General features: G+C 40.4%; 3 protein-coding genes across 6 annotated transcripts; 1 reads left to right on the top strand and 2 right to left on the bottom strand.

The window, feature by feature from the left end:
• Positions 1-7,598: 7,598 nt before the first annotated feature.
• On the bottom strand, positions 7,599-11,960 carry nsun3 (NOP2/Sun RNA methyltransferase 3). The gene is made up of 6 exons (XM_031846718.1): positions 11,632-11,960; positions 10,710-10,813; positions 10,127-10,620; positions 9,643-9,797; positions 9,138-9,256; positions 7,599-8,217 (listed from the first exon to the last, which is right to left on the bottom strand). Exons 1-6 carry the CDS (start codon positions 11,803-11,805, stop codon positions 7,881-7,883), a joined length of 1,383 nt encoding a protein of 460 aa, XP_031702578.1. The 5' UTR covers positions 11,806-11,960; the 3' UTR covers positions 7,599-7,880.
• Positions 11,961-13,199: 1,239 nt separating this feature from the next.
• On the bottom strand, positions 13,200-16,359 carry LOC116383137 (ATP synthase F(0) complex subunit C3, mitochondrial-like). Of its 4 annotated transcripts, none has more exons than XM_031846721.1 (5): positions 16,292-16,359; positions 15,901-15,994; positions 14,805-14,876; positions 13,911-14,110; positions 13,200-13,580 (listed from the first exon to the last, which is right to left on the bottom strand). In XM_031846721.1, the coding sequence occupies exons 2-5, from the start codon at positions 15,937-15,939 to the stop codon at positions 13,466-13,468; spliced, it is 426 nt and encodes a 141-aa protein (XP_031702581.1). In that variant the 5' UTR covers positions 15,940-15,994; positions 16,292-16,359; the 3' UTR covers positions 13,200-13,465. The 4 variants fall into 4 exon arrangements, with proteins under 4 accessions (XP_031702581.1, XP_031702582.1, XP_031702583.1 ...); XM_031846722.1 differs by having other exon boundaries at positions 15,901-15,991; positions 16,292-16,352; XM_031846723.1 differs by having other exon boundaries at positions 15,901-15,991; positions 16,257-16,332.
• Positions 16,360-18,755: 2,396 nt separating this feature from the next.
• rrad (Ras-related associated with diabetes) lies at positions 18,756-21,970 on the top strand. The gene is made up of 5 exons (XM_031846604.1): positions 18,756-18,883; positions 19,140-19,530; positions 20,187-20,260; positions 20,369-20,573; positions 20,976-21,970. Exons 2-5 carry the CDS (start codon positions 19,158-19,160, stop codon positions 21,251-21,253), a joined length of 930 nt encoding a protein of 309 aa, XP_031702464.1. The 5' UTR covers positions 18,756-18,883; positions 19,140-19,157; the 3' UTR covers positions 21,254-21,970.
• The last annotated feature ends 289 nt before the right edge of the window (positions 21,971-22,259 follow it).

The raw sequence follows: 22,259 nt of genomic DNA, 5'->3' as shown, positions 1-22,259 counted from the left end.
ACACACACACACACACACACACACACACACACACACACACACACACAGTATGATTGTGATTAAGGATGTCCAGGCCATGTGGTGTGTGGAAATGATGTCTCGGTAGGCCTCCTGCAAAAGGCAGAGCAAGAGTTAAGACATTAATAGGCAGAGAAAAGCTATCCAGCATCACTGTCTACCTGTGTGCTAGAGCTGTAAAGATCAAAGGCAGCCTCTGAGTGTGTGTGTGAGTGTGTGAAAGAGAGAGAGAGAGAGAGACAGCCAGATAGACACAGAGGAAAGGAGAGGAAAAAGTCATCCAGCGACAAGGAGACCGAGAGAATAGCAAGTTGTGATGGCACAGAGGAGACAGGGAGGCAGGTAAAGACAGAATCAACAGGGAGGATAATTAGGAGACATTTCCCTTCTGCCACCTGCCTTATTGCTGACTTCAGATTATGCGCTGCATTGGCCTCGGTGTCACCTCCTGTATGCCTTGTGAAACCCTTGGAACAAGGCAGGCATTCAACCTGTCTGGTCAGCACACTGACTACTGAGTCATTTTAATTGGAAATAAGTCTGCAGTATGAAGCAGCATCCTCTTTGCACCAATGACCACAGCATGGCTCTATCAGTGGCAATGGCAGTACGGTTGGTCGGTCTGTCTTTCCAGTACTTTGGCCCGGACTGAAATATCTCATTAGATGAATTGTCATTTACGTCCCTCTGCGGGATAAACTCTAAAAACTTAGGTGATCCTCTGACAATTCATCTGGTGCCACCAAGAGACCAACATTTCAATCTGTCCAATACCCGAAAAACGTAAGACATTTCCCTCAGCCTAATTAGCAAATGTTAGCATGCTAACGCGCTAAACTAAGATCGTGGACATGGTAGATACTAACTCAAGGCAGCAGTGGGACTCAGTGCAGCCACTCCTGTTACCTAACATGTCAGATACAACTTTTTGGATAGTCTGAAGCAATTTATATGGTTTTGTGTTAAAACAAATACCAAACCGTATCGCTGTGATAGATCAACCTGGCCAAAGTAGCACAATTAGTTTATTACTGTAGCACAAGTATTCAGTGTCATTCTATCAGTGCTCGATTTCAAAGGCAAGCAGTTCTAGTTCTTATCAAACTAGGAAATAAATGGTGTGAAAAAAAATTGAGAGTAGAGAGATGGCATCCTGCAATGCCTAACAGCAACTACGACCTGCTGAATATGAATAATAAATGTATTATTTAAGTGCTTAAGTGCCAACATAAAATGTGATGAATAGCATTTTAAAGGTAGGCTCCGGGGAGCGCCATTATTTCTAAATTACCTTGTTATTTCTGTAATACTGCTCTGAGAACATGTTCTGAATTTGAGGAACTGCTGTTCATTTGACCGCTTGAATAACACCCCCCACTGATATTTTTTATGAAGTTTTAAACTGAAAGCATTGGTGTGAAATCAGTTTTAATCAGCCCCTTCATACCTCTCCCCCTCTGACTTCCGTTTCCCCTTTTTTTTTATTTTTTTATCCCCTTTGGGTGAAGAATCTATTATTCATGCTTCTCCTTCACTCTGGGAGTGTCCACTTCAACAAGGTTTGAAGTTGGGAAGTTTAATAGAAGTGAAGTGAAAATTGAGATGAGGCAACTCAATCTGGGTGCACCTTTACTGGACGAACATTTTATTCTTGGAGAGCACGTACCGCCGGGATCCATGCAGAGGTCAAAATAAGTGTTAACACGGGGCTTCAGTGTGTATGTTCCTTTAAGGCAGGATCAAATGCAACTGAACTGCAACTGTGGAGCGGGTTCACATAAGAAGTACTGGAATGAGAGAAATATTTTCTAAAATGATGTCAAACCGATAATGAAGCAGGAGTCCAGGCTCAGAGAGCGGTTGATGTGATTATCACATGTTAAGACGCAGAATCTTGTATTGGGTGGACAATAATTTCAACAAATTGTATTACTTTCCATTTAAATAGTAATCTGCCTTTTGTTGTAAGGGCAAATAAAAGTTTTCAAGTCTCGTGACATAATTTTCTTTGATTAAAGTCTGATTCTCGTGTTATTTTATCATGTATTATTATTGTTTAATACATTTAAATGTGTTATAGTAGTGTTGTCATTCTGTAAAGAACACTAGAGGTCAGTACCTCAAATATCTCAACAAGATTATTTTGGGCAGGCCGTGATATATTTTATGATGTGGAAAGCCGTACTGTAACTCTGTATGTCATGCTTACTTCTCATTGCTTTCCTTTTCTAATACAGAGTGGTCTTAAGTTGCTTTTGCAGTGGTCACAAGTGGAAAAGATAGTGAACCACTGTTAGAATAGAACTCACATTCTAAATTGCCTTAATCGCTCCCAGTTATACTGATCTGCTGTTCAAATTTGCATTTCATTTGTGGACAAGTGATGACTTTCTTAAAACTGAAAGAAAAAAGACCTGGTAGTCTTTCTCTCACATCCCATTTCGCTGCAAGACTGCCCAAGGCTTTTATATAGTTTTTATATCTCACGATCAATTCTGTCTTTTCCTCAAAGGATAAATGAATGTCCGGTCCAGTGTAATCTGTCCTGCCTTCAGTCTGTTGAGCCTGTGCTTTGTCTTCTTGTGCAGCTGTTATGGATGTCTCCCTCCTCGCAGCTGCCAAGGCTCATGTAGGAACAACCACACACATCTGTTCTTGGTGTAGTTCATCAGGGACCCCACTGCTGTTAGTCCTGAGGTGCTCTTGATGCTCGAGTGCTTTTTCTTTGAATTAAAAGAAGTTTGCAGTAAAAGACATTTAAACAAAAATATAACAAACAAATATTAACCAGCCTGTGTGGCTTTTAACAATACCAAATATTATCCAACTAGAATACAACCACAATGGTTTTATCCAAGTGTTGCACTCTAGAAACAAACAAAGCAATCATGCTTATTTCTCTTTGCAGTTTATTTTGCATTTGCAGTCAGTGTATTCCAGACAGATAAAAGGAGGGAAATATCTGTTTATCTTGAAGCTGTTTCAGTTACCCTCTCACTTTTCCTCAAATTTATTTTCCTCTGCCATGAAATGTTCTTTTAGTTTCTCCTCACATAAAAACATTAAACAAATATTCTCTGTTATGTATTGCATTTGTATTACACAGAAACTTACAGTTAAGTTGTACTGTGTTTCTCTGGAGTGTCACAGGTGTTGGTTCACATGGCTGCATCATCTTAATAATATCAAGCCAGAAGTGGCAAGATGACGACCTGAGAAGCTATTTTCTGGGGGGGATTGCATCGCAGGTGTAGTTGGTAGACCCACTCCTAGTCCATAATGCACTGGCGGATGGGGGTTGCGATGGGCCCCGAGTGTGTGCTATTATGACGGGCCCTATAGTTACTTACTGTCTTGAGCCGATGAGCTTGTCAGTCTTGACAGATTATGCGCCTAAACTACAGCTACCTTATATATTATTGTCTAATCACATGATCAACTTGACATTGGACAATATCAACATAACTTTTATCCAGCAATCATCATTGCATATCTGTACATATCAAAAATACCAAAGAAAATAAGAAATTATTAATTTCATTGAAATTACTTTCTTTTTTAAAAAAGTTAATTTATAGTTTTTTTAGTTAATGTAGAATAAACAGTATGTACTTTTGATATATATTGTAAATTAGTTTTTTCCCCAAAAACTGAAAACCTTGATGGAGATGGGTTTGCCTTTTGAGGGCAAGTGTAGCAAATTAATTGGCACCATTATGAATTTGTTACAGTTCTTCTTTGAACACAGCCGTGTTCCTGAGATAGCAAGGTAAATTGTTCACATCGGCCTTCTCTGTCTATGGGCCCCCTCATCCCACAGGCCCCGGTGCAACCACACGGCCTGCACTGGCCATATTTACACTTTGACTTGACCTCTGTAAGTATTCATTCATTGCAGACTTTATTTCCCCCCCCAGAGATTAGTAGTTGTGTGACAATCAATCAAGAGCAGCCAGGTCTCTCACTTCCACTAATGGAATATTGACAAATGATGACATTTGAAATGAGTGATGGATGCCCCAAAATGTACTAAATCTATAGACCCACTTGTTAACTGTCTGGCACATTGAGTGTCAAACCCTTCAAGTCAAACATTCGTCACAAGGAGGGAAATGTCAGATTGACGGGGTGATTGTTGTGGGTTAGAGCCCACAAATAATCCATTTCCTAAAGCTGTGATGTTCTATAGAGTTTCCTGTATAAGAATGGATCATAATGTGTATATTATTGTACCCAAAAAGTCACCACCTTTGTCAGTCTGCTGCTTGGTGGTAAGCCGCTAGAGTGCAGTGGGTTTTGAGAGCTTTTTGTTGTTGCTGAAAACAAAACGGGGTTAATAAGAGCAGTGAGACTGAGCTGTGCAGTACATTTACAGGCTGAGTGGAGCTTTAAAGCCTACACAAATGACTTTCAGTATATGGCTGACATACTGTATATACTGTAGCTGCCTAAATACCTGTTCTCCTGATGTGTTGTCATCACTGTGTACACCACTAAAATAGTAAATAGTAATGAAACATGCAGCATAAACAGACAGAGCTGAGCGTTACCAGACTGAAAAAAACATTCTGGTTCAGCAGAGCTAACGCCAGATTAGCCTGTTTAGCGATACTGTCCTCTAGCATTCAGGACTCCATATCTCTTTCTCTATATTCTGTTCTACAAATCCAACCTCCATTTCCTCCTCCTCCTCCTCATCCCTTTATTGTCAATGACTAGAGTTTTAATGATTACATCTGGCGGTGCCACAAATTAATTCCTGCCTCTCTGGCAAAAAGCTGTTCTCCACCTGATTATGCAAAGCAGGCCTACATTCTCCCCCTTTGAAGTAGAGGAGAAGCTGCTTAGAGACTCTCCCCTTGAGGAAACACTGCAATATGGGGAACATCAACAAACCGGAGTTCACACAAAGGTCAGCAACATGGTTAACCTCGATGAAGGCCCACTTCATCTCCACATCTCGCTACTTTAAAGCTGTGTTAAAGTCCTGGTGGTGTAATGATGCCCTCGTGTCAGAGACCGAAGCTACTTCGACACACGGAAGTGGAGATAAAGTAGGACAGCCAAACAAAATACAGTAGCCATAGAAATGCACTAGAAAATGCTTGTGTCTATGGCCATGGCGGTAGAAACCGGTGCAAGGCACCTTTCCTATTCCAGCAATCACATCCGAGACAGGGTCTCAAAGGCTGGCTTGCTCACCAACACCAGCCTTATGTATCTGGGAAGACATAATAAGGGCTTATACCTCGCACAACTGCCTTTGCAACAGCATGCCTTTGTCAGTCTGTGACACTCAAAAGGGTAATGTATGAATTCTTGTGTGTTATAGTCGACCGCTGTTTTCAAAACACCTTTCTGCTTCTGGTCTGAGCAATCACAGCCCGGTAAAAAGCTACAGCACTGCGATGAAATAGTCTAGGTTTCGCTCGAGCCTGACACAAGAAGAGTCCACCCGGGTAATGAGCCACTGAGATGAAATCACTCTGACGGGAGGTATGACGACAGATGAGACTGCTGCTAGTGAGACTTGAAGCATGTGTTAATTCAGAGTAGGACAATGCAGGAGGTAATAACAGGGATGAAGGAAGAGACTCTGTGTTAATGATACCATTACTGCTCTTCCTGGTTATTAAACTAATCTTCCCGACATGAAACGTTCAGCCTCCTGTCGAGTATGCGTTATGTAATGTCCATGTGTTGACATTTGCAATAGTGTTATGGCACTTGGATGTTTAAAAACAAACACAAGCCAATAAACATTCATCATAAGTGTTCAGAGAGACACTTTTAAAAGATTTAATGGCGACTCAATTTAAGATGCAATCAACATTTTATGAATGCAACCTGATTTAGTGACAAGGCTTGGAAGAAGGAGATTCACAGTCTTTTAATGTCATCTCTTGTTTTCTTACTAGAAACTTAAACTTACACCATAAGCACTCACTCCTAATAGAAAACACTGAATTCATTTTGAATATTACAATCTCACATCGGCTTATAGAATGATCAATTATATTATACAACGTGGACACAGTTATTAATGTGAAGCACTCAAAAAACATGTTTGGTCGATTTCATCTAATTGTACATCTGCAGTGTCAGTAGTTTCCACAGAAGCCATCAACAATAAATCATCATACCTGCAAACTCTGAAACCCGAAACCCTGTCGTGTGTGTGTGTGTTGAGGGGGGGGACGGGACATGAGCTTTCAAAGCAGTCTGAATAAGTGAGTTTATTATTCAGTTATTAATCAGTATTTCAGCTCTATTGTTATTAACCTTTATTTAGACAAAATCCATTGAGACCGAGGTCTCATTTTCAAAAGTTTTAGTCATAAAAACAAAGATAGCAAGAGTAGCGAGAACCATCGCCTGTACAAAATAAAGTGATTAGTTTTCATCGAACCCTGTTACTGTAAAGCTGTTAGAATTGTGGCCTATCTTCTATTTGCAATTAATATGCATTCAATCCAGTTAAATTAAAATGATAATCTACTCTGGCTAAAGTATCTTATCAAGAGTAAAATAATAGCTGTGATCTATACACACCTCTGCATTAGCAACCTGCTGAAATGAAGGTACAGCCACCTTAACACTCTCTCTGGTCCGTGTTGTAACGGTAAAACGGACTTTCAAAACGTACACGGACCCTCTTCTTCCTTAAACTCTTTGACCTCATCATCTCATCAGTATCCGGGCCTCATTTTTCATGTTCATAAAAGTTATCACCACGAAATCGCCTCATTCTACTTTTGAGTTAAAAAAAGAACCTGCAACCATCCACCTGTGTTCCGGTTTAACGTTAATGAGTGACTGCATGAACTGAACACGGGGAGCGGTCACTTGGCAACTCGAATTTTCAGCTCCCTCCACTGATTTTGTATGGGACTAAGGTCCGGAGTCTGGCTAGGCTTCTGTGTTAGTGGGCACTTACAAAATCAGCAAGGGGTCAAATAATGATAACCTTTACTGTATGTAACATATAGAGCACAAGTAACTAAAAGCATTTGGAAGCTACTTATAATAATATACTATTATAATACAATCATTTCTATAACTCTGACAGCCAGAGCTGCACTTCTCAGCGGGAGGCTTTCTTTCATAAAACTGTTAATCATGAAAGGCCAGGCCAGAAATGGAACACTCTCAATACGTCCTACTGTGCAAATGACTGCTTGCAGGCTTTCTGATAATTAACGTTACTTTTTTTTCCCTAAATTGCGATAACGAAAGTTAACAGTCGACAAAGTTTTGCATGCAGTGTACGTTATCCTTAACCCAGCAGGTCTGACCTGTAACGGTACAGAACGTAACTCAAACTTTAACGGAGGGAAATGAAGACGCTGTAGACATCTGAACGCTGATTGGCCAAGACTCGACACGTCAACGATGTTCTATTGCGAAGATCACGACATCACCTTTTCTCCTCGTCTCACTCCAATCTGAGAAACGCTGGCTGGCTAGTTGACCCCCCCCAAAAAAAAAATCTCTACGGATCTCCACGATTCACGTGGATGATATATTTTGATTCAAAACGGTGAATTTCGCCGAAAAGCGACAAGTTTGCAGGTATGAATCATAATCATAAATCATAATAAATAAAAAGAGGGTGGACTGCAAAAGCTAAAAGAAAACAATTAAACCTGCAATTACTGATTGTTTCGGCCATTTGGGGGCAGCAGAAAAAGCTGTGAACACAAGATCTCCATATCAAATTAGTATGTTTGTCAGTTTGTGTGATTGAGTTACAAACCAGTTCCAGGAGGTACTTTAAACCTACTGGTAACAAAAGTCACACAAAGGAAATGTGTGTTTAGCCATTTGATTCCACATATCTTTTCTGCACAGGAGGTTGCACACTATTTCCTTCTTCTAATCCGAGACAAAAACATGGGTCCCCAGGTCTTGCCCGGCTGAGGAATGACTAAAATGCCGAGTCTGTGGTGATGAGAGGACGAGGGGCCATCCTGTGGCTGCAGGGAAGGCTTGTGAGGCATCTGTCCATGACCAGGGTGAGCGCTCCTAAATGTAAAGTATTTTGATAAAGGAATGCCAATCTCCTCCCACAGGTCTTCGGGTTCAGCCTCAGGACAGTCATTCAGCACTGTCTCAACCACGGCAAAGTTCTCAAAGCTGGACAGAGTGCAGGTTGAATAGACCACAACACCCCCTGGACGCACGGCTGACAGCGCAGACCTGTAAACAGTAGACAAATACTGCACTTGATGACAACGGAATTCAAAAGAGAACTCCGCCTATTTTACACATCAAAGTCTCCTTTCTGGACTTGATGACTTTTTGTGGGAGCTGTGCAGAGTCTGATAAACTACCTCGAGGGATGTCACTTGAGTCAACGTCAGTATGTGAAAACTATAAGTTTGATAATGAAAAAAAAAAAAACTGGTGATATGATCAGACCTCTGTAGTCTGCTCCTGATCTCTGGTTGAGGCTGGCGGCTCGAGGCTACATTAATCCCGAATGACTTTACACATCCAAATATCTTACTAAACTGTAGAGTTGCATTGTGGGTAATGAAGGCGTCAGGTTTTGAAAAGGAAGAAGTGAGAAGAATGCGTGGAACTAAAAAAAAAAAAAGAAGATAACTCCAGTTCTGTACTCTTCTGAGAATCTCAATTAACATTTCAAAATATTCTACAAAGCTGGCTAAAATTAAGTTGCAACCCTCAATAGACTGTATATGTCAAGTTTCTCCTCCCACAGCAAATCATTTCAATATCTTTTGACTAATATATTTGCAATTTGACCACATACGCATCAGCCTCCAGGGAACTCTTGTTTTCCATTGCTTGGACATTCATATGTTAAAGTACTGAATTGACACTGCAAACCATTCCCTGCAACCTGATGTAATTTCACTCTACAGCACTGTGTGTAATAACATTTTCTAAATAGTGTTTACTTTGTGTGCAACTGTACAGTGCATGGAAATGATTCACAACTGCTTATCTGAACTAAAACAATGTTATATTTCAGTCCACCCTCAGACATTAACGTTAATATCCTATATTCTAAGTAACAATGTGTAGGGAGATAGAAGGGTGCCACAACGGTAACACAATAGCAGACACTTTTCTATGTTGGGGATTGGACTTACCTAAGCAGTTGAGCCTGGAGTGCGGGCAGACTGGCCCTTTCCTTCAGTCTCTGTTCCCCCTGCTGACTGCCACAATACAACCAGCTCCTGTCATTAGAACATGGAGCATCGACTAAAACCTGCAACACATAGAGGAAGAAATGTGAGACAGTTCAGAGTCGGAGAGCTCAACAGCGCAATGGCAGCGAGAGACAGAAAGGATCAAAGGAGAAAAGCAAAAGGCAAGTAGTAAGAAAATGTAACCTTTTCATTCTGTGCCTTCCTTTTTTTTCCAATATATTTAAGTCCATTATCAGTCACTTTGAGTCCTTTGAACTTCCGGCCATTTGTCTGCCTCTTCATGACTCATATTTTTATTGAACACTTTTCTTCTCTTCCACTGGGCTTATTAGCTTCTATTCAAAGGCTTGCTGTTCTCATTCATTTCTAACCACCTCCATGTGTTGAACACTGAAGCAAAAATCAGCTGCATGCTGACATAAACATGACCCTCACTGGGCCCCACCTTGTCATATGTTCCTGCCTCACTGTTCACAAAAGATCGTCCATCCTGTGCAGACACAATCACTCTGCTGGTGAGCGACTGTGACAAGAAAGACTCAAGGGTTTTGGCCAGCCAGTCTCGTCTGTGAGGGTCTGGTTCATTGCAGCAGAGAAGTGCTGGAACACAAGCAAGGCAGCATTACTTGTAAACTGTAATCAAGACAAATAGGCTATTCACAGCAGGCAAAAATGATATTTAGATTCAACTGCGGCAACTTACATGCAAAGTACACAATATATATCTAAGAGCAAAGCTTAACAAACTTCAAAAAGATGTTTTAGCAAAAAGCTCTTGTTGCCAAACAATTATACACTCAGAAGTGTATAATTTAGATTAACTTTATTTTATCTTCAACTGTACTAAATCAACTTTCTTATACCTCTTTGTATGATGAAAACAAAATAAAATAAAAGTTTGCAAAGTCCTGTTAAAGTGCTCGTGTTACCTGGGGTGGCACATTGCATTATGGCTACGGCTTTGCCCCCAGGGGCAGAGCAAAGATCCAAAACCTTCTCCCCGTCTCTGACTTTCAAAGCCAGCACTGGCAGCAGGGAGGCAGCATTCAGGAGGTAGTACTGCTTCAGCTGGCCAGGCCGGTGAGCCTGAGAGGGAAACCGCAGTGGACATGGATGGATGTAACACTGTAGTGTAGGACGGGACGAACTGAGCGAAGGCTCTGATTGAAGGTCTTGACCGAGCGCACGAGAGGTGCCGTCAGGTTGGAGGTGGGACTCATTAGGAGGGCACTTGGAGATGTGGTCAGGTGACAACAGAGAGTCTTTTCCTGCTTGGTATTTTGAATGTGACGGTGTTGAGGGGCCGTTACAAAGCAACATGGAAAAGCCCTGTGATTGTAGGATCTGCGTGATGCCGGTCACAGTGCTGAAGCGGTTCAGCATGACCCCATACTGCCAAGAGCGAGGGTCCAGGAGCACTGCTCTGCAAGAGAAAAGCAATCCCGATGAAGGATTGGTACAAACCCTGTCTGTGTGTATGCTGAAATAATTATTTCGGAAAGAAATCTATACCTCGCAGATGCCCACAGGTCTCCAAGCTCCTGACTGTACTGCTGGTCAAAACAGTCCAGTACTGGCTGACATGAAGATCTTGCTCTTTTGTGTCTTTTTGTTACCTGTTACAGAAAGACTGCAGTGAAAATGTTATCTGGAGATAAATCCTAGAGAGGCACGGAAGTAGGCAGCATCCTTAAAGTGAACTCTGACAGCACAACACAGTTTCAATGGAACATTTTCGGAATCAAAACTGTCAAAGTCCTAATCGTGTAAAAACCCCTTAAACCTAAATATCAAGAGTACACATCAAATGACAATATATGCCCTGTTGGAATAAACAATTCAAGTCTTGATATTCTACTTTACATTGTAACGGTCTTACTGTTACAAAACCACTGGAAGAGCTAAAATGTGCATTCTAGTTTAAGGACTTTCCCTTCATGTTCCTGAACACATGGCTGAAAAAAGCTGCTGTCTTTTGTCTTGTTCACTCGCTACCCCTGGTGGACATAAAGTGTAAAATATGTCCCGTTAGTAAGGATTACACACGTTTGGTTATATAGTGTTATTGGCTAAATGTACATGGGGGCTCCATAATCCATACAGGATAAGTCAACATTTGCATCAGGTCCAAAAAGAAAGGCAGTTGACCATAGTTTTCATAAAATACAGCATAGTAGAAAGAAATCTAAAATATAAACAATACCAACAACAAAATGATCAATACTGTGAACAACTTAGCTGAATATTATCCAAATTTTTCATCATAAATTCAGCAAATACATTTTGAGTTAAAATTACTAAACAACATAACTAAGTTCCCAATAAACACTTAACCTGTGCAATGTGACAGGAGCTGGGACAGGAAGTGGCTGCTGTCAGAACCAGACACGGAGACACTAAATCATTTTTATCATACTAATAAAAGTATGTTTACCTGGTTATTGAGTGCCCCTTGTCGCTCGTTCGGTTGTAAAACAACCTCGGGACCAGAGTGACAGTTAACCGACCACAAACACCACGGAGCTGACGGCGTCAGCTTCTTAGTTTTTAAACTAGTTATCCTCCACGTACTGGAAGACTGGTGTATTGAGAACATATATTTAGACATTCGGTTATCTTTTTTTGTTACTGGCTAATTGACATGTCCGAACTGTTGTTGCTCTCTTAACACATCCATGCATAAACCTCGGGCACACATGCGTACGCTTCTCAAAACCGTCCTCCCTCAACTCTGTCTGTCGTTCTGTAGTTCCACCTGACTAACAGCTGGTTTTTGTTGTCTCCATGATTTATTGTTTAGGTAGGTTGTGCTGGTTGGTGTATAAAACACCCACGCTTCGTAAATGCCTCTTTAAATCACTGACTTCAAGAGGTGCTTAATGGGAAAAAGAAATGTCGCTGTATGTGTAATAAATGTTTTTTTTTCCTTTTGTCTAATTTGTGTTATTTTGTCACGTTATTCAGTTCTTCAAAACATTGTGGTGGTCCCCCAGATACTCAAAAATGTAATTAAGACATGGAGGCAATTTGTATCTGACCACTGGTGACCTTTCATTTTTCCAGTTTGAGTTTCTGCCTCACCATTATAATCATGTATCTTTGTGTGAATTGCATTTTTTGTTCAGATAAACATGAAATTTCACCAACTATGTTTGTGTCCAGGCTTAAATGTAGGAAACTTGTTAACTTTGACAACGTCTGCAGAATTATTTTAACCCAAACCAACATTTAATTGTAATGTCATGACTGTCATTTGTTGGACCTCATTTGAGAAAACAAGTGCTTCTATTTCTTCTATTTTGACTGACAGCGACCTTAGGAAAGATAACGTAGAAGACAGAATTAACAGTTATGTGGCACGCTATCACTTTAGCTAACCGAAAGCTAGCATGCTAGTTTACATGCATTTTCACCTGAAACCCTCACTTCCTGAGGGTGTTTGATAATATTTCGCTCACAAAACAAGTTTGAATTTAGTATTGCTGTTCTTCCACTCTTAAGCCAGTTTGTAAGCAGCTTTCTAGTGGTGGTGGTAAGCCTATAAACTACAGCCATAGACATCCTCCTTACTACTTTTCTGCATATGGTGCCTGTTCTGAAGAGGAAGCAGACACACGTTTACTCCTGCATGTCAGATGCTGTTCAGAAAGGTTGCAAGCAGGTGCAATAACTTCTCGTACTGTAATCACCGACGTTGGTCTGGCTGTGGCCACATTTACATTACATTTGCTGTTGGTACAGGTGGCAGCTTCAGATACACTGGGGCTCATAATGTGGTCAACGAGCTGGATCCAAGCACCTGTGCTGATTGCGGCTGTGTGAAGGAATACAACATTCTTCAGTCAAATTGAACACGTCAAATCCACATAACTGACATATACCGCAATCATGGCTGCAAAAGGTAAATATTGTTCTTAAATTTGACAGCTGCCCCCTGTCTGCAAATCTTAAAACATAAAAAATAACCCCACTAATGTTTACAAATGTACAAAAACAAACATGATGAATTAAACATTTTACTTATGTTATTGGTTGCATGTTTAACAAAACATTTGATGAAATATACAATAGAATGGCAAACCTATCATTTGAACTGATTTGGGTCTGCCAGAGTTTCTTACATCAACAATCTTTAGCTTTAAGAACCACCAACAAACACGCATGAGCAACACGATAAGCTGACATTATCGTACCATTCAAGGGCATCTCAAACAGCTAATTTTTATTAACATTGTGATGTATCCCTTTGCAGCAAATGCCTCACTGGTTTACATGGCGAACAGGATAAGGAATGCAACCATCAGACAGAAAAGACCCATAGCTTCAGAGAGAGCGAAGCCCAAGATGGCGTAAGAGAACAGCTGCTGCTTCAGAGAAGGGTTCCTGTTGAGAGAGAGAGGGGCAGCTGAGACACATTGGAGGTACACAATGTTAAAAATACAGCTGCCACGACATTTCAGGCAGCTGACAATCCCAGTGTCTTCCAAGGTTCCCCATGAAGGCCCCGATACATGTTACAAAATAATTCTATCAATGATCCTCGACAATGTTGAACATATTTTTACACTTAAAATTTAAATCAAATAAATTTTTTGACCATGTAAACATTTGGAATCAAGTGTACCTCTGATAGTTTCATAAATATTACTATAAACAAACCATTCAATGTCAGTCAGTGAAGATGTCCTAAGATAGCAGATGTGTTTAATTTACCTGGCATATCCGATAATAAGGCTACCAAACACTGTTCCAATTCCAGCTCCAGATCCAGCCACTCCCACTGTGGCAGCTCCTGCTCCAATGAACTTTGCAGCAGTGTCGATGTCACGGCTCACAGCACTAGTCTGGAAACCCCGCACTGCCACCTGCTGCTGGGAGGCTACAGTGCTCTGTGGTGCCAGGAGTGAAGCAGACTGAAACACACAAAAATAAGTGAGGTTAGAACAAAACAGTAGAGGATCAGAGAGCAGCACTAAACTTTTTTTTTTTCTCAAATATGTAAAAGCTCACTGATATTTTCCTGCCAAGAAAATAACTATAAAATATCAGCAAGGGTTTGCAAGTGTTGCTGCTCAATGTCAGTCACTTTTGTTACCTCATTAGCTGCTGAGGTTTCCAGGTCGGATCGGCTTTATTAACCTGGAATACTAAACATGCTCAGCCAAACTTTGACTGAATCCGTCTCTACTATGTACGTGATTAAAGTAAACACACGTGAACATAGGTGCAGCTTTAAAAAAAAAAAAAAGGTAAAGGAAATGTTGCATAGTGATGCAGAATTGGCATTGAATTTATATTTAGCTCGTGTTAGCCACAACGGATAGCTAGCTAAAGTTGACTTTTGATGCAAATGTCAGCATTTCTTTTGCCGACAAGAAAACATATAATAGTATTCTTCAATAGGAAACATGTTAAATCAACCTGCACTTAAATGCATGTTTTTTTATTATTTGTTTCGTCACTGTATGTGTGTGAGATAAGGTAAAGGGACTAGCTAAGGAGACCGATGGAGTTGTGATAGCTTTGGAGAGCTTCACAGAGTGCCCTTCCTCTGAACACTGAAAGTCAATGAATCAGTTATAATTCCCAGCACAAATAGCTGCTTACCTCGGCTTTCCTGCCATCTGAGACGACTGCTGCTGAGAGTGGTCTGTACAGTACCCGAGATCCAGCACGGATCTGTATGAAGAGGGGAAAAAAGAAGACATTTAGATGACAGTTGTGCACTGGTAAGATGCTATACTTGTCTGTATAGCTTTAAACTTGCCAAGAACACTCTGCTCAAGACAGAATTAAAAGCATGTGTATTCATCTACAATACATTCGACTTGTACTAAATATGGTCAGAGGTGGAAGAATTGTGAGCAATACTACATTATAAAAACACTCCATTACAAGTAAAAGCCCTGCATTCAAATGTTTACTAAAGTACAAATACTCATGTTGAGCTGCCACTGTCAGTGTTATATTATTGGATCATTATTATTGACATATTTATGTGTAAGCAGTCGTTAAATGTTGGTTTTGGTCAAGGTGGAGTTCATTTTAACTTACTTAGTTTAATCTGCCACAATGGGTCATAGTTTGTAAATGACAATGTATTGTACGTAAAATCTTGATTTGAAAAGTAACAGCTCTTGAAAAAGTAAATGAAGTACAAAGTACAATATTTCGCTCTGAAATATAGTGAAGTAGGAAAAGAAGTAGCATAAAATGGAAATACTCAAGTGAAGTTCAGTATCTTAAAATGTTTACGTAAGTACAGTACGGTTACCCGAGGAACAGCATTAACACAACTGATTATGGTAAACGCCAACAGTGACCCACTGTGGTCCGTTTTTAACTGGAGTATGGCTGCTTCTCAATTAACAAAATAATGTCCTTTGATACTCTACTGATTCAGATTAGCTTCAAACGCTGTTAAGGTGTTTCTCACGAGGATACCGCGAGGCTGAGCTTTGCCTCGATGGTGTTCGAAACAAGGACGTCCTTGCAGGTGTGATCACGGACTGTTAGCAGACTTTAGCAGAGGGTCAAAGACGGCTACGTAGCTTCATGCTAGCGTTAGCGAGACGAATTAAAGCTGCTGGTAGTTTGCCCTGAATGCCACCGACTGGCAGCTTTTAACACACTTTCACGATTATGCACAAAGGCAGAATACATGAACGCGTTTACCTCCATTCATTCAGGCAGACTCACTCACCAGAGAGGGCGTGGAGACGAACTTAGCACAGGCATACATGACGACGGGACGTAGTGGTCAGGTCAACCAAAGGAGCTGGCGTTGATTCAGTCTGCTGTCGATAGAAAGAGAAACATTAAGATGATTCATTCGGTTGCCTCTGTAACTAGTGTGCTAAGTAAGAAGGAACAAAGTGTACAAAGTTACGTGGACACACACACACATAAGTAAGGTCAAGATTAGCTGCAAATCGAACAATGTCGCTCAAAAGCAGGCTAGTTTAATTAAAAAGCAGACGAGCTGAGCAGTGCTGCGGTTGGTTGAGCTACAAAAACACCGAGTTAAACACAAGCAGCGCGTTTAAATGTTTAACTCACACACACAGATCGTGACAGAGGAGGTTAGCTCTCACCGGTTTGTAGTTAGAGGTCGAAGACACGAGAAACATGCGCATGCGTAATGTCACGTTAGAGGGGTTGGTTTCCGGTTCCCTGATCTTATACCGTGGATGTATTATAGGAACATACACAATCAGTCCGCATGGACCATCATCGTAGTGCAGCATGTTTAAATGCCTTTTCAATTAAGTAAAACAGGACTGTCCACAGCACACAGACATATTTTACTGGCACTGCCTGCAAAGAGAATATATTATTCACCAGCAGATTACCACAAAAAGCTACTTGTTATTGACTACCCCCTATAGACCATTTGAACAACCATACAGTGTGGTATATATACCCTCAAATGATGCAATTAAATCCAATATACCACAACTAGAAATTAAGGCTTACCCAATTTACCCAAATGTTGAGTCAATACGTTTGCCAAAGTCCCAACAAATAATGTGTGTAAGCTTTACGAAGGTAATTTTCTCTATACTGTCCTATTTGTCCCGCAGAAAGGGTCAGTAATTACTTAAGAATATTAAATTAAATATGAATATAAACATTTCGAAAATGACCAAATGTAAATGTGTATCTTAGTGTAGTTTGTTATCTATATTAGAGGCTGATATATTGACCAATATTAGCCTATTGCAAATACATTCGTGTATGGCTGATAAATAACACGAAATTTCAATATGCGACAGAAATTTCAAACTATAGGCTGAAGGTAATTTAGAAACAGTGTCAGCTTTACATACTTTTTCCATCAGAGAGCAATGTTGATTTTTCAACTGTAAAAAACACTACCACATATTGATATCAGTATCGGCCTGAAAAATCGGTCGGACTATAATTTATACTCATTGTGTTGATCATGGCCATTAGGTGGTGATATCATTTCCCTTTTAAGAATAATTTACACAGCAAAGGCAATCCACATTAGCAGTGATCAGTCAACTGCAACCACACTGAATAATCCCCTTAAAATAATATGATAATTGCCTGGAAGTGTGTGGTCACAATCCCCACACTATTTACAGCAGCATTTCTACAAGCTGTCACCTGGAATATTTGAAGAAAGCAAAACATGTCCAGACAATCATTCAATTTGCTTTTTTACGTGGGTACAAATCTAAATCAATATCTGGACCCCAGGAAAAAACAGTATGTGGAAGCTATCCAAATACAGAATAAAATAAAATAACACAGAGACAGAGATAATCGAAACATTTCATTTAAATTAAATTCAATGACGTCAAAGACATAAAAAAGCAAAAATGCCTCATCAATTTGCACTCAATGCAGATTTGCATGTAGGGTGGATTTTGGAGGAAAAACAAGTACAGACTCAGCTTCTGAAAAATATTTACAAGGATAAATAATTAAAAAGGAAATGCAATAGCATTCATATCTATATCAAAATTACTAATTTGTTTGTTTTTGTTCTCTATTTACATTTCTCAAAGGAACAAAGCAGAAAATACATGTTTACTGGACATGAATTTAAAAGATTCAACTGTAGTATAAGACCTAGAGCCACAAGAGGGCAGCAACACACCATGCAGAGTCTTTAAAACAGAAAATACAATAATAGTCTGCAGGAAAATATATGAAAAAAGATGATGGATACAAAACATATGCAGCAGTAAAAACAACAAAGAAACTGATCTGGAGTGATTTGAGCTCCTTTAGGACAGCATAACGAGATTTGCCTCGATCAATGTGTTACACAGGTTTGATGTTTTAAATTGAAAGCATATTTGCATTATTCCCATAAGGCATGGGTCAGCAAAACCAAACGTTGCTGGTATAGAGCAGGCCCATCAGCTCTGAATAATTACAACTGCACGTGCACAGAATCATGGTTATGTGGCAGCCTTCATTTCATTTCATATTTCAGACAGCAAGGTGGTGAATGGAAAGATAGGTATGAATGATAAATACATGCCGTGTGTAGAATGTGTCCGTGCTCATTGCATTTTCATGCCAAATTATTTCTTTTTTTTGCTTCTATGCACAAAAATAAATTCAGGTGTGATGTTAGCCTAAGGGTGCCACGGAATCAATGGCAAATATTAAAATGAAATTCCCATGATACTGTATAATTATGGCATTGACCTCCACCTTGCAGCGACCATGAGGCTCTGAAACAGATAAACACTGAACAAAACAAGACATTCCATTTCCGCAAAAACCTCATTACGCTGTACACATTAACATCTTGCATCATGTGGATATCCTTCCACCGTCTCTAAATGTATCTCCCAAATTAACATTAAATATTCATATCACTCTAGCTTTAAGTGGGCTTTTCCGCTTCGAGGATTCATCTCTGTCCGCCCCCTCAGAGGTAGCTCTCCATTTGGCGATGCGGAAGGGAGATTCCTCAGCTCTTTCAGTCATACACCCCCTCCTCTGTATGATGGTGCCATTACGCACCACTATAATAAACGGAGACGTGCTTTTCTGGGGCGAATCCCTGCCGACGTCACTCCCAGACCAATATAAATATCCCGAGCAGCGCCTCTGATCAGACTCAAACAAAACCGCTTTTTCGGCTACAACTCTTCAAACCAAGGATTATTGGATTTCCCTCGTTGGATTCAGTATTTCCAGTAAGTATCTTTAATACCTAAATTTAAGCTTTAGTTGTAGGCGTTTTATGTTGAGTCGAGAAATTTCAGAAATAGAAGATGTAATATTTTCTGAGGCTACATAGACAAATATATGTTTACATTTTACAACATGACTTAGGCGTGTGGTAGTATCCTTCACTATATCTCTATATCGACTTTTACTGTTTTTCCCTGTGTTTTTCCCATGTGATTAAACATAAGAGCACAGATTTACGCATGTCACACTTATCCACAGATCCTCCGTACAAGCACGATGACTTTGAACAAGGGTGACCAATTGCGGAACATGGGCAGGAGAAGAGGAAGCGTGCCATTCCCCATGAATCTACCAAACCTACACAGGAGAAGCATGCCCGTGGACGACCGGGACCTGCGCGCCACGATGCCACAGACTGGGCAGACGGACGAGCTTTCCAACCTCCTGCGCTGCACGTCCTACTCCCCGAACGAGCAGCACCGAGATAGCTGCGCGTCGGACTCCTCCGACTCCGTCATCTCCACCGGCAGCGAAGCGGAATCCCCGGTGTACAAGGTGGTTCTCCTCGGGGAGCACGGCGTTGGCAAGTCCAGCCTGGCGCGCGTCTTCGGAGGGGTTGAGGAGGCTGGTCACGACTGGGATGAAGCAGGTAAACGGTGATGCTGAGAATGAGTCATCAACCATAGCAACCCCACCACCACCACCACACCCCCTATTGTCCATGGAGATACATGTAATAATTAGTCAACAAAATACTGAACAACACACGATGCAATTACTCATGCTTGGAGATGTAATGTTTAATGAATGAATGTTCATGATATTAAGCATCAAAACTTTGGAGGCCACTTTCTACTTTTTGAATTATTTTACCCATAATCTTAAAAGAAGCAACACCACTTAAGTATGAAGATGTGTATTTTTTTGAGAATAATATAAAATCCCTATAAGCTCTCTAAATCAAAATTATGTATGAGAACAAGTTTAGTTGATGGATTAAAAAAAAACATAACTTTTTGCATGAGTGTACATGCATTGATTATTGCTATTTCCATCTACAACGAGGCACCAGCCCTGCCCTCAGTAGTACAGCTGTCTGAATCACATCCAACAGCATAATGTGAAGGAAAAATATCAAAGCTAGTGGCTTGATCACAGGCTGTGATCAAGTTTCTGCATCAAAGACTACAAAAGAAAAAAAAGTGCTAAAATCAGCGTGAAGAAAAGTAGCAACAAACATGTCTGTTGAGATGTGTTTTCCCTTCTCTGTCAGTGTGTATAATATTTCATTGTTTTTTTCCTCAGGGAACACTTATGACAGATCTATCGTGGTGGATGAAGAAGAGGCATCCATTGTGTTGTATGACATCTGGGAACAGGTGAGTTATATATATTTATGCTCCATTTATATTGATTCATTGATATTACATTCGGAAAAGATGGGATTAGCCATGTTTGATGCTAAACCTGGTGTTTCTCTCCTGAAGGATAACAGCCTGTGGCTGCAGGATCAGTGCATGAGGATGGGAGACGCCTACATCATCGTGTATTCAGTGACAGACAAATCAAGCTTTGAGAAGGCGTCAGAGCTGCGTATCCAGTTGCGCCGGGCCAGGCAGTCAGAGAACATTCCCATAATCCTTGTGGGCAACAAGAGTGACCTGGTGCGGTCCAGAGAGGTGTCTGTAGATGGTAGGTCACAATGATTAACTAACCTTTGAACCTAAAATGTGCCACAGATGATCGATTTGTTAAGATAATATAACTTTTAAGCTCAGGGGAAGTGGTTTAGGACATTTGGTTGCTTAAATAAAAGTCTAATATTTATCATTTGAAGCTAAAAAGCTATTCTTGAGGTTTTTTCATGATCAAACCTGACAGTGCTGTTCAGGCTTGACTGGCTTTGGGACAGCAGGCCACATATTTCCCTTGACTGCTCAGGTTCAGGCCAGGCCTATATTTCAAATACCCATGAAACTAAGTTTAACAACTATGATCACTATAGGGTTACCATTTTCATCTTTAAGCCTACTTGAGCTCCCACTCTAATGTGCATCTACTCAAAGTTGTTTCTCCATATGTTCTTTATCGCAGAGGGAAGCGCCTGTGCAGTGGTATTTGACTGCAAGTTCATCGAGACATCTGCGTCCCTTCACCACAATGTGCATGACCTATTCGAGGGCATCGTCAGACAGATCCGCTTGAGGAAAGACAGCAAGGAGGAGAACGCACGACGCATGGCCAACTGCAGGCGCAGAGAGAGCATCGGCAAGAAGGCCAAGCGGTTTCTGGGCCGCATGGTTGCACGCAAGAACAAGAAGATGGCTTTTAGGCAGAAGTCAAAGTCCTGCCATGACCTAACAGTTCTCTGAGAAGCAGACGGGACAGACGGACATTTTTTCTTTGGCCTCTGAAGACCAGACGCTGTGTGTGTTTTAACACTAACCCTAAAGGACTAATAGAGCTGTACAGAAATATATTTTTACTTTTTAGACACCAACGAAATGCAAAGAGCCGACTTAATTAATAAAAACGACCCTATTCAAGTCATATCATGATAATGGTGATAACCTGCATGAAGCTTTGCAAACGTTTATTTTATTTTGTTATTATTTTTGTCTGCCATAGTAAACATGTTGCTGTCATACTATGCTTTTGTATGTATGAAAAATCCACAAAGGCTTGTTATTTGTCATGAGTTGCACTGATTGCCTAGCTGTTGGGTTTTTGTTGCGCTCCTTAATTGGAGGAGATTGATGTAAATACTAAAACATGAATGATGCGAAATGCAACTTTCATCTCATTATCCTAAAAGACATGGTAAAGAAATACAATACTTGGTCATCTGGAGTCATATTTACTTGAAATGTGGTACGCAGGTTCGTGCCTCGGCCAAGTTATTGCCGACTAGTCAAAGATATGAGAAAACTGTTTTTTTATGTTGTTCCATAACATTGAATTCAGGATGTGAATGTATGAGTAAAGCAATAAGTTATGTAAGTCTTGTGAACCTCAACAGTGTTTGGAAATTCTTTGTTTATGTTGATTTCCTTTTTCAATAAAATAAAAAAAAACATCATAAGATAAAATCTTCTGCGCCATTATTCCTGAATCAAAGTGTTCCGCAGAATGCAACAGAAAAGAGGGAGATGATGTTCAGGCGATTTATATCCTGATAAATATTCATTCGATCGTATCAGTGGAGTGGAACCTCACTGGCCATTGGTTTTACAGGAAGGAAACAAGGTAGTTAAGCATGTCTATCTGAAGGTGTTAACCATTAATCCACCGAAGGAATACAAGTGCGCACTTTTCCCACCCAATTTAAACTCCTCTCACACCTCTCAGAGGGAACACATATCATTTGGACAAGGTAAG

This window comes from Anarrhichthys ocellatus, unplaced genomic scaffold, assembly GCF_004355925.1.
Source record: "Anarrhichthys ocellatus isolate YVR2014 unplaced genomic scaffold, GSC_Weel_1.0 scaffold6, whole genome shotgun sequence".
Taxonomy (NCBI): Eukaryota; Metazoa; Chordata; class Actinopteri; order Perciformes; family Anarhichadidae; genus Anarrhichthys; species Anarrhichthys ocellatus.
The sequence above is the reverse complement of the archived record's forward strand: the minus strand, read 5'-3'. Positions and strand labels throughout refer to the sequence as shown.

What these genes read in the sequence shown, in the direction of transcription:
- LOC116383137 (XM_031846721.1), bottom strand. Translation starts at nt 15,939, where the DNA reads ATGTATGCCTGTGCTAAGTTCGTCTCCACGCCCTCTCTG. An exon ending in TCGTCTCCACGCCCTCTCTG is followed by an intron (nt 14,877 to 15,900) that starts GTGAGTGAGTCT and finishes CTCTTCATACAG; the next exon opens with ATCCGTGCTGGATCTCGGGT. An exon ending in CAGATGGCAGGAAAGCCGAG is followed by an intron (nt 14,111 to 14,804) that starts GTAAGCAGCTAT and finishes TGTGTGTTTCAG; the next exon opens with TCTGCTTCACTCCTGGCACC.
- rrad (XM_031846604.1), top strand. Translation starts at nt 19,158, where the DNA reads ATGACTTTGAACAAGGGTGACCAATTGCGGAACATGGGCAGGAGAAGA. An exon ending in TGTATGACATCTGGGAACAG is followed by an intron (nt 20,261 to 20,368) that starts GTGAGTTATATA and finishes TCTCTCCTGAAG; the next exon opens with GATAACAGCCTGTGGCTGCA. An exon ending in CAGAGAGGTGTCTGTAGATG is followed by an intron (nt 20,574 to 20,975) that starts GTAGGTCACAAT and finishes TCTTTATCGCAG; the next exon opens with AGGGAAGCGCCTGTGCAGTG.
- nsun3 (XM_031846718.1), bottom strand. Translation starts at nt 11,805, where the DNA reads ATGTCTAAATATATGTTCTCAATACACCAGTCTTCCAGTACGTGGAGG. An exon ending in AATGCAATGTGCCACCCCAG is followed by an intron (nt 9,798 to 10,126) that starts GTAACACGAGCA and finishes CTTGTGTTCCAG; the next exon opens with CACTTCTCTGCTGCAATGAA. An exon ending in AGGCAGGAACATATGACAAG is followed by an intron (nt 9,257 to 9,642) that starts GTGGGGCCCAGT and finishes TATGTGTTGCAG; the next exon opens with GTTTTAGTCGATGCTCCATG.